Source organism: Numida meleagris, chromosome 3 (assembly GCF_002078875.1).
Source record: "Numida meleagris isolate 19003 breed g44 Domestic line chromosome 3, NumMel1.0, whole genome shotgun sequence".
Classification (NCBI taxonomy): Eukaryota; Metazoa; Chordata; class Aves; order Galliformes; family Numididae; genus Numida; species Numida meleagris.
This window is the reverse complement of record NC_034411.1, coordinates 26,506,009-26,518,093: the sequence shown is the minus strand read 5'-3', so window position 1 is coordinate 26,518,093 and position 12,085 is coordinate 26,506,009. Positions and strand designations below refer to the sequence as shown.

The window sequence follows — 12,085 nt, the reverse complement described above, 5'->3', positions numbered from 1 at the left end:
GGCTGTACAACTCCCTGCCCCACCACCACCCCATCTCCTGACCTGCATATTGATCTCATGTGGCAGGAGGGCTCAAAATGAAGGTGACGCAAATGAGGGCTTAGGTCACACGTCAGCGTGTGGGTGTAACCTGTATATTGAGGGATAACATGTAGCGGTGCAGTAAAGAAGGCAAACAGCCAGGAGAACGAGAGATAACTTAGCTCCTTCCATTTGACAACCTCCTGTTTGAGTGTTTTCAAATCAGGTTTATCACACGAGCTTCTTGCTAAACACAGCTATGGCATTGCATGGGGCCTGGAAATAGAAAGCCCTCACTTCATAAGTTTACACTCTAAATAAATAAGGGTAGAAGGAAGGATATAATATCACACCAGTTTTCCAGACTGGAAAACAAAGACTGATGACAGAGATCAGCCACTCTGGCCAAGCTACACTACCAATCCATTGGACACTCCAGCTGAGCAGCAGAACCTTCAGAGAGAGAACATGGTGGAGAAAGGAGAGGGCAGAAGAAGCTGCAGAGGTGACATTCACTCTCTCAGCAACCTCGTGCAACAATCAGTTCTGAGGGCGGAGAACCAGCTCTAGAGGTGGAATAATAATAAAAAAAAAACATTTTATTCAGCTTAGCTGGGCATTATGTTGTGCTTTGGCCCAGGTTCCCCGTTCCAGAGAGGCTTTGTTCAGGCCAGTTGTGTGGTTAACAAACAAAAGTAGGGTTGAGGGGGTTGTTTTTTCTTAAGCACAAAATAATGGGCATTTCGAAACACCAGCATTAAGTTTCCCTCAAGTTACCTACACTTGCTTCTATTCCACTTTCAGGTCAGCACATGCCTAAGTGAATAGGATAGTCCCTCTTGTGAATCACTGGGAAGGCAAACACAGCTTTGCTGTTATGTAAAAGCCAGTAGCAGTGTTAAGACAATTTAAGGAAAGGATGTTCTCATAAAAATGTCCTGCTGATTAGTAATGGCAGTAACACATCCTTCAAATCATTTTCAGGAGGAAAAGAAAAGTAGAACTGAAGTTATTAACTGTAACTGATAACCTTACACCTTTAGCACATAAACAGCCCACCTGTTTGATCCTCAGCTGGATCAAACAACCAGAAAGATGTTCCATCAGTCAAACAAATATTCCTCCAAATCACTCATGCACATGTGCAATAGATAGCTGCTGAAAACAACAAAAGGAGTCCACACATTTTCTTTAAAATATAAGTAATGCATTTTGTTAAGACCAGACATTGCCTTCTTGAACAGATAGGGTAGGAAAGCAAAGGAGGAACTGGCTTCCTACTCTGCAGCTGAAATTCACTTATCCTGCTGGCAAAAGTTGGCTAACTGCATCTCTCTGCATTCCCCAGAGTACAAGAGTCACTTTAAAAGGACAGTGGGAAAAGAGTCATGCCAGTCAGCATGGGGAGACAGGGCAAGAAGTAAATCCCAAATTTACGGTTCCTTGTGAGGTTTCCTTCATGGCAGATTCTCTCCAAGAAGGGATGGGAAAAACCAGAGGCAGCTAGAACTAGGAGTGCTCCCTGCTTGGATGGCTCCCAATAGAGACATCCAATGTGAGAATTTCTTCTTGCATATGTATATATAGTCGTGGTCCAAATACCATTAAAAAAATAATCTTCATTCTCTGCAAAATTCATACCAGCTTCAAACTCATATTCAATATTCCCCATAATTATGCAAGCCTGATAATACTTTCATTGACATCATCCAACAAATATTTTATCATAGCGGCATATGAAAATCTAAGCAGGATCAACAACGCATAGTATCAGAAAACATTCTGTTATTTGCGCCAAGTTTTAGATACAAAGTCCATGATAGTTTGGTACATTCACAGCAACATTCCGCATTTAAATATGTAAAAATTCAGAGAGCGCTTTTTCCTAGTGTTTGTTAACGCCACACAGACCTTTGAAGTACTGCGAAAACAACTAGCCAGTAGCACCAAGAATTTACTCACGAAGAGGGTAATACAATGGTGAATAGACAGGGCTAAAGGACCAACAACAGCTGCTACAATGTCCGAAAAACAATGGCTGAATGGGGCTGCTTTGTAGTTTATCATACAAATGCAAGTGCGAAGACAACAGCGATACCAAGAGTTTAAGTACCATTTTATGGCATTAAAGACTTTAGATATGCTAATGATCGAAACAAAATACAAGGAATGTTCTTTAAGCACATTTCCACCACCTTTAAAATAAGCCCTTCATAACCACGCGACTTCGAGCTCTGCACACGCGTGGTTTATTATCTAACCAGTATTTGCATCTTACAAACACGTTTTAAAGGAAAAACGCTCTATAGTAACTTTTTTCAACAAAGTAAGACTTCATGCAACAAATCTAGGCCATTACACTGGATTCTTAAAAGGCAGTAATGCAGCAAATCACCTTCTGTATGTAAGATAGTACACACTAAGAAAACACATGTGCAAGGGCAGAGGTGGATGTCACCTACTAGGATCAGTGCATTTCAAGATATTGTTGTATCTGTTACTGAAAGCAACAGCTTTCGTGGGAAAGACTAACATTTCTATCTCTCACCATACATAGGCAGGTTTTCAAGAACATGACTCTAAAATTATCAGTCCTTTGAGAACAACCGAGTTCGAAATTCAGCAACATGTTGGGTTTTTTTTCATCTCTTCCATATTTTGACTTTCCCATTTGTAACATCATGAGCTGCTGATGTAGGCTGGAGTGTGGGGGTGTACCTTTACTGCTGTGTTTTCCACTATACTACTGTTTTTAAAAAGCTGTTCCCATAACAAAAGCTAGAGAAGACATTTGTCATCTACAAGTCACTCTTCCTGCCAAAACCAAAGACAGTTCAATATTTCCATTGGACCCAGTAACTTGTTTGAGCAATTGCTGGTTTTGATGGACAGGGCCTGTTCTGAGTTCAAAGCCTCAAGTGACAAAAGCCCCATCGGTAGCCTAGAAGGGACATTTTAAAATTTTGGTGTAGTGGATAGACTTAAAAAGAGTCTTCCTGAAAGGAAGGCAGGAATTTGATTCAGGTCAAGCCACCAAAACAGATTCATGCATGTCTACCACAGCTTTCAGTAGAAAAAACAAACAAACAAACAAAAAAAAAAACAGAAAAAATCTTAAGAACAAAGAAATCAAGTCAAATACCAGAAAAATATGTTTTATTGTAAAGAGGTTGAACAATACCCAAGTCTCATTCAGACTAAATTTAAATAGTCCAGTTTCAGATGATCACTATAGTGCAACACAGGAATTCAGACAGCTTGTTAAATTAAAAGGTAAAATGTTTCAGCACTCTCCAAATGTTTTGACAATTTCTCAATCCCATCTCTTTATTTTAGTCTAATATGAGCTCTCACTTCCTCCTTGGGATAGCTGTTTTCCAAGAAAATATTTTACAGCAAACTTGGGTTTTAAAAAAGTGCACAGCTCCACCAAATATCAGCTTTTCTAGTTTTTAGGAACTCATTTTTTAGAAACTTGTCTTTTGCCTTCATTTACCTAACTCTAACTAATGTATTTTGATATACTATAATACAAGTAACAAACATTTACAGTAGATTAAGTTCATATTTCAGTTGTTTCAAATATTTTCTAAATGATCCTGGTAATCTTATTGCACATGTACCTCCAGACTGCTTGTTATCAAGTGCCGAACGTTACACCCACATGATTCATCCATAGAGAGCTGCTCAGTTTTAAAATAGAAAAAAAAAATCTCCCCATACTCTCACTATTTTTAGCTTCTCATTAGATAATACAATTTCCTGAAACAAACACATAAACAAAAGAAAAAAAAAAAGGGTGAGCCTTTACATACTCTAGTTCTAGAATGTTGTAAAATGTTGTAAAAATACATGACCATGTGCAATGATTCATATCCAGATGTAAAGGGATGCTGCACTGCTTCTTGAACTTTCTATCCTGTTGGAGCTGCAGAGAAGGGGAAGAAAGCAACAGGAAGCAAGCAATTTTTTAAAAGAAAAAATAAAGAAAGTTCTGAGGCAGACAGCAGAGGGTACTCTGGCACATAGTACTGTTGACTTTTCTGTAGAAGAAGCAATAGGGTAACCCACTGGAGCAGTTCAGTAGCAGACAAGATAAATGAGTTACCAATGTTGTTCATCCTGCACCCCAAGAGGGATACAGAACCAGAGTCGGATGTGTGACAGCCATGCCAGCACCATTCCCCCAAGTCCCCCCCAACCACCATGCTGTGACCCCAGGTTCTTGGGAAGACCCTTGCCAAGACCAGCAAGACATCCAAGATGCTAGCATGTCATGGGCATGCTGAGTGGCAGGTCAAGAACATCTATCTCACGGGGTGTAATGGCCAACAGAGCAGCCTCCCTCAGCAAAGGAAGAGCTAGAGTTACGCTAAGACAAGATGGGCAGCAGAAATTATTTTTGAGTCCAAAGAAATTTAAGGGAGGTTTTACACCAGCCCAAATCAATAAGAAACAGCATCTTCTTCCCATCATGTATGCAAAGGTGTCCTTTATCTTACAGATTTGAAGTGCAGAAGCAAATACTCGTGAAAATCATCACTCTTAAAGTCACCTTTGTTCCATCACAACTGTAAAATAAGCACTGCCTTCGTAGAGAAACTGGGGGTGACCTAATCTCCACTGCTGCTAGCTGAAAAAAAAAAAAAAGCTGAGAAGACACATTAGTTGCTGTGAGTTATCGTAAGATCTTGGTGGGGCACTAACCCTTAAACTTACTGACAATATAGTAAGAAAACAAACAAAAATATCCCAGTTATATATCTCATGAACAGTCACAGCTGGGTTGTGTCTACTTTGCAGCCTTTGTGCATTCTAGCTGGGTTTTAAATTCATGTGGATCACTGCTGAGATTGAGGGACGGGCCTCAAGATTTGGGGCGGGGGGGGGAAGGCATGGACAAGATACGTTTTTAGACATGTGTTTACTTCTCCTGCAACTTGTTTGAAACACCAATAAATTGTTGAGATCCTTATGAAAAGTCAGTTTGATTCTACAGAGATACGATAAGTACTTGACATTTAAAATAGACTCTACGGAATGTTTATTTGCTGGAAAGCAGATCACTACACGACATATACACAGCAGGATGAAGAAATACTTTTGACTAGGGCGGCACATTTCAACATATTTGTTTTAGGAATGAAAGAGAAAAATGCTAAGGATCACTACTACCCTGTTTTGGTCCCATTTGGAAGCAGAAACAAAATAAGAAAGTCTTTTTTCCTTCTGCACAGATGCACAGAACTTACTCATAAAGCTGCAAAATAAGCCAGTATTAATCTCACACCCACAGGCTAACATAAAGCATTTGCAAGTTTTCTGAATTTTTTAGACAATCTTTTTGGAGGCAACACCCTAAACATTCTAATCAAAGAAAACTGCTGATTCCACATATTCGTGCACAGAGGAGGGGTCAAGACCAGGGCGCCTCTTTGACTGAAGATCAGACATAAAAATTCAACTGAAGTAACTTTGCTTCTTGCCTGGCAAAATATTTAGTGAGTTTCTATAGAACGGAATATTGAATATTTGTTGTGTCATGTAATGCAGTGGACAGAGGAGCACAATGGATAGTTTATCCTACTCCAAAGTCCTTGTAATTTAATTTACTTGACTGTTATTACAAGTCTAACTGTTTTAAGATCTAAATAAGCACATTTAATCAAAATATATTATGGTAGGTTCTGTTTCAGCTAAATTTTCTAGAGCTAAATAAAGTCACAAAGAACCAAAATCACAATTAGATTTGAGCTCAAGAAGTAAAAAGCATAATTAAATGAGAGTTACTTTGGAACATTACTTATTTATCAGCCAATTGGCCTACTCTTCTTCATTAAACTATTTTCCAAAGGCACAGCAAAACAGTTTCCTATTTTACCTACTTCAGAAAGAGTCTGCGTGAAAAGTAGCCCTGTAAATCCAAGAAGGCAGTTATTTTCTCCTTTATAAGCAGTCAAGAGTGAATGCTGAGCAGATAACTGTTATATTGCCTTTCAAGCAAATGAAGCACAAGACTGACAAATGAGAATTAGAAGTACCAGCTACACAATAACCATACTTGTACTTCTGTCTAATTTAAGAGAAAGATTCTGTCTACATTGCGGCAGGTACTACAAGTAAAATTATTCCTAACTGCTAAAATATTTATACATGGTACTGTACGTATTGGTATAATTAACAGAATAGCATCACTGGATTTCACAATTAGCTTTAGAGAAATAAAACCATTCCATATATCCAAATTATTTTTAAATTCAACCTCTTCTATCACTGTTTATTTGCCTACTCTAATGCTTTTTCCAACTGAAACTAAAGTGCGTGTTTCTGCACCATTGCTCAAGTGGTGTAACAGATTTAACTTAATAAATCCCAATACAGTACTTAGCTCTTTGCATAGTAAGTTACCTTTGTACAATACAGAAAGTTTAACCACTGCTTTTGGAAAAGGTACGCTGAAATTTGGTACAATGTCAGAATGTCTCTCACATCCCTGAACCTCTAGGTGGGAGTTATGGTGGGGTGGATTTTGCTCCCTTAAGACCAGAGCAAGTCAGAGGCAGCTTCATGAGACTGAATGTGTACAAGTCTATGGGGCCAGACATGCATTCTAGGGTCCTCAAGGAACTGGCTGATGTGGTTACCAAGCCACTCTCCATCACATCAGCAAAGTCACAGCTGAGAGGCAAAGTCCACAGTGACTGGAATAAGAGAGGAGGGGGTGATCCGAGAGAGCCAGCATGGTTTCACCAAGGACAGATCATGCCTGATCAATCTGGTGGCATTCTATAATGGAGTAACAGCATCGGTGAACAAAGGAAGGGCAACTGATATCATCTACCTGGACTTGTGCAAGGCCTTTGACACGGTCCTACACCATGTCCCACCCACCCACATCCTCATTTCTAAATTAGAAAGATACGGATTTGAACTGAATCCATTCTATGATTATTGTTTATACTACAGCCTCTCCCCTTCTTTGCAAACCAGTTTTTTTTTTTTTTTCCCCGGTAACAAGAATTCCAAGTTCTGCTGCCACCATGGGCTGTTAAGACTGCTTCCATGATAGCAAACAGTTCTTAGAATGCAGAATCATCAAGAAAAATATTCACAAAGCTGCTGCAGATGTGACAGTCAACTTCTACAGAATGTGATTTTACACTTGTCTGGAGATAGATCAAGTTTTGTTAAGAAATTAAGTATCTGAAACTTTCTATCCCCACTACACCTAACAGCATATGTATAACATATCTTACGTATGACCCAGAAACAAAAATACTAAAAAGTTTTATGAATCCATCATTGTAAAATACACTATAGAAAGGCAGAGAGATCAATTTTTAATACTCTTGATGATTCTCTTAAACTAGCAGCATAATCCCCAAATTTCTATTAGCAAACTACACCAATATGCAATATATTCCCAATGATCCAAACAGGGTAAACAAAACAGAGAACAACCAACAACAGAAGGTGAAGCTTATACTGCTAACTTATTCTCGAGATAGATGCTACACACAAGGAAAACCATCCCGTGGCATCAGTGCAAAGCACAAATCCTGAGGAGTCCAGATACCTCTGGGAGGGCTGCACACACCAGAAGCACTCACACTGTACACAGCGCTCACAGTGAATGCCATTCAGTCCTCATTAAGCTCAAACACTCCAACTCTGTGAATGGAAGCTCCAGGAGCTGGGCAGCTGAAGTTGAGCTTTCCAAGCAGACCAGGAAGCCATGTCAGAGGTCAGCACAACCTGTTACATGCCATTGCAGCCAGAAGCATATGTACACACCTGTAGCCTAGCATTCCTCATTCAGCCCTTGGACTGCCCTCTGGTAGAAAAACATCTGTAGAAAAACAGCAAGGGTGGTGAATGCAGAAACCAGAAGGACAGAAATCAAATGTCGCACTGAAGACTTCTCAAAGTAGTGGCAATGTCATTGCCAATAAGGTTGCATTACTTTTCAATAAAAACTTCTTCTTGGGAATTTATAATTGCCACAGCAAGCCTATAGCAATAGCCTCCAGCTCAGGTGTCTATTACTGACCACTTTACCTCCTTCCAAAGGGAACTAAAAATTGATTTGTTTTGAATTAGAACGAGAAAGGGAATTTGCTGGATCCCTCCAGCTGGTAACTGGGCTACAGGCAGAGAATACACCAGTTGCAAACAGTCCCAGCTTCCAAAGTTATTCCACAATGCAGGACAACACTACACTGTATAGAAGTGATGTGGATCAGAAGGCAGGATCTGTTGGTCCCACTCAAACACAGCAGCAGAAGTCCAGTCACTCCACAGTTGAATTGCTGAGTACTGAGAGACCACAGCCATTCAAGAAGACCCGTACAAGATGAAGTGCCTGCCTTTTTGGCGCTGAGGCGTAAATCCAGACGTCATATTGTTAACATCCGACAAACAGACTGCTCATCAGGAATTTAGGAGATTACGTCTCCTTTCGATAACTTCAAGAAGAAAAGTTGTAGGGCAGATGTTAACATAGAAGCAATCAGGAGTAAATTAAACACAAGGGCTATGTGTGGGAAAAGGCTGAGTAATAACAAAATGTGAAGATTTTTTTTATACAGTTGAGTAATCTCTGCAATATTCTGCTAAGAAATGTGTTCAAAGCTCCATCTTGAAGTACATACAGGGAGGTTTAGAAGACCATAAGGAAGAATCCACACTGGCAAGTAGATGATCTAATTCATCGTCATCACAGCGTAACAGATAAACAAGAGGCAGCGTATCTGACAATCCTGACCTGCCTTAAAATAGAAAGCATACTGGGCGCTGTAAAACTGAGACAGTACATTTCCTGAAAGCTGCAGTTTAACACCTTGGCCCATCCAAATGCTCCCATTTCCTGGCATCCAAATTCATCCATTAAAAGCAAGCAGCTACCTGAGCTCTGGAGCATGGGACTGTCAGGACCATTTCCTCATCCTTGGGAGCAACAGCCAAGAGTGATTTCAGCTTGGCAGAATCGCTCTCTTGAAGTAAAGATGAGTAGAAACTGAGGCACAAGTTGTCTTGTTAGAGGGCCTCAACATCTAATAAAGCCAAATGTGAAAGAGGAATTGAAAGTAGACAGTTATTTAGTCAACTGAGAGAAATCTCATTTGTCACTCTCTGGACAAGAAGAAGTTAAACAGATTTACACAACATTACATCCTTTGGGTCACAATACAGACTCCTTTTGAGCTTCAGGTCCAAAACAGTAATTTGTTATTGTGTGGGAACCCCGATGACAGAATCTCCATAAGCTGCAAAATTGGTTTATTTCTCATACTACTAGAAAAATACAACAAGCTCCACACAACACAGTTACAAAGTTCAAACCAAATCACGTATTCTATTCAGCGGTACCTGATCAGTCCTGAGACTGGTCTCAAACTCAAACATACATTGCTGTCCATCCAGAACAGTACGTTTAACAAACCATCTGATCCTAACAAATTAACAATGTCATTCATATTAAATTTTCAGAAACACACGATGACTGAACAATTAAAAAATATACCAAGATATACTTAAAAACTGTCCCGATTAAATTGAAACTTACTTACTCATTATCATTGTGCTACAAAATAATCAGAAATACAGGTTTTTTTTTCTCCCTATCTTTTACTGTTTAATCAAATTGATTTTTTCCCTTTTACTCATCAGTTTCTCATACTTGGTATTTAAGACGGTGTAGATAATGAATACTTTGTTAAGTTAAAAATAATAATCGTGTTAATCTCAACTAGTTTTAAAGGTAAGAAACGAGCACAGTATCGCTAAATGTGCGACAACGCTCGTTCCAGGAAAAGCAACTGCTCTTTCTCATTGACAGACAAAGCTCCAAATGAGAACCTGAGGATGCTCTTCAACTTAAATGGCCCATTAAAAGAATCAAAGATTATCTTCCACAGAGCATCTGTTTAACAGTAAGAGAACAGCTCTTCTCAACATACGTCCCAGAGTTGCCTGCAAATCCAGTAAACCAGATTACCACCACCACCTTTTTTCCCTGAAATCGATTTATAAGTGCCATTAGCCAGTCAGGTTAGAGTTCCCAGCTGTATATCTGGATAGAAATTGAGCGAATAACACAACAACTGTTGAACTCAAGGTAATAAATCTATTCCATCATAGTGAAAAACTAAGAAAACATGTCTCTTGCTTCAATACGCGACCAGTGCACAGAGTGCTCCCAGGCTGAGGTACATACTCGGACAGACAGAGAGACACAGCACAGTATCTTAAATCACTCATGTGATACGCTCGCAATTCTTTCACAAACATCACAATTTACACAACAATCCCACGAGCCAGATAACAACTGCTAGCCTACTTCGGAGAGAGACAGAAAGCTGTCACTGGAATGTCACAATCTTAACGGAAAATCGGGGACAGAGCAGCGATTAGCAATCAAACGCTCGGTCCCTAGATCCGTGAAGTTTCTACGTTGTAACTTAAGAGCACTTCACCAGAGCACTTCAGCGTGCTGCACTGCAACCTCAGGCACCACTCACCCCCTGACTATGTTTGAACGCTAAACCCAAAGAGGCTAAGAGTTTCTCATGAAAAGAGGCGATACAATGAAGGCAGGGAGCGCGCATATTGAGAATACACAGCTGCTTCATTCTTCTAACTCCTATAAATTTCTATAACACGTTTTTATAAGCACACCTTACCGCACTGCAATTGTTTGCTCTTTCTGACAAAAGAGGACACACGATGCATCCACGTTTTATGCTCTGCACAGAAGTCTGGTGCGCAGAACAAATCACATCGGGGGTAATTCCCTAACTGTAATCCATTAGCGTTTGAGAAGCAGAGACGGGCTGCATGGGAAACATATGGGACGTACGATGATCGCTCCCCTATACCACTATCATAGAGTGACTCAATAAAAAAGCAGCCTTTCTACAAACCCAAACCAGTGTTTAGTGCATCATCAGCTAGAAGGTACACATGACAAATAACGAGATAAAATTCTTACTTGGCAAATCACATCTTTTATGAACACAATCTATAGTCAGAACAGAAGCGCAACCTGAGCCAATAATAGAAGCAGCCTTGTGACTGCCTGTTGTAGAAAACAGGCTGAATAAACACCCTGTTGTGAGGCTTCGTGGACCTTTATTCACTCGCTTAGCGCTCACCCTCATAAGCGCCCTCGCTCATCCATATGAATCATGCATGGGCTCGGAGGCACGACCGGACCTCTGTCTTCTACGCTCGGGATCGCCAGTTTTATTTTGAAGTTCAGCCTCAAGAATCGACAGGGAAAACACTCTGAAGCGACTACAGAAGCGTACTAAATTGCTGTTACTCCTCCATAGAATAGCTCACTAGGGCAAAAGGGAGATGGCCAGCCTGCCCCGGCCGCCGGCCCGCACTGAGCGCTGCCCGCTGGGCTCCGGGCTCGCTGTTCGCACAACCGGCCTTCTAGGAAACGTGTGGCACATGAGGAACTCCACGGGCGCACCGGGTTCTTTCTGACCGAGTGCCCAGCAAGAGGCGGCTGCAGAGACGTGCTGAATGAAGTTTGTTAGGCTTGTACCATTTGCATAGACTCACATGGCGTGCCAACTACCTCTAAGCAAAAAGGTACGAAGCGCGTTTGGCTGTGAAGATGCTTCCGTCCACTTGCACCCTAAGACACGACAGAAGTTCCTAAGAGAGAAGCCACAACCGACGGCAAGCCAACGCGCCTCCGCGGCCGCGCTCCCAGGTGCACCTGCCCGGGCGGCCCCGCAGCCCGGCCACAGGCACAGCGCCTTCGCTCCGGGCAGCAGCCGGGCCGGGCCCCTTCCCGCTGCTCCCGTCGGGACAGCCTCGGAGAGCCCAAACCCCGCTGGGCCGCGGCCCCCGCCTCCTGCCCGCTCCCCGCGGGGCTCAGCCGCGGCCCGGCGAGGGACGGAGCGGCCCGAGCACCTCTCCCACGGCCCCTCACCTCTTCTTCTCCTTGTCAGCTGTCATCGCGGCGGCTGCCGGCTCCTGCGCCGCCTCTCGGGCCGGGGCGGGCTCAGCACCTGCACGCGGGACGCGGGGCTCCGCGGGCGGCCGGCCG

The 12,085-nt window shown here is 41.8% G+C and overlaps 1 protein-coding gene across 3 annotated transcripts in view; it reads right to left on the bottom strand.

Annotated features, from left to right (window-relative positions):
* The window catches only part of EPAS1 (endothelial PAS domain protein 1), a 103,751-nt gene that overhangs the window by 67,140 nt on the left and 24,526 nt on the right, over window positions 1–12,085 (bottom strand). The window contains exon 1 of one of the 3 annotated variants that reach the window (XM_021389973.1): window positions 11,969–12,079. The exons of 1 other annotated variant lie outside the window; for it this stretch is intronic. In XM_021389973.1, the coding sequence (XP_021245648.1) occupies window positions 11,969–11,994 (26 nt within the window). In that variant the 5' untranslated portion in view covers window positions 11,995–12,079. One more of the 3 variants, XM_021389974.1, reaches the window with a different exon arrangement.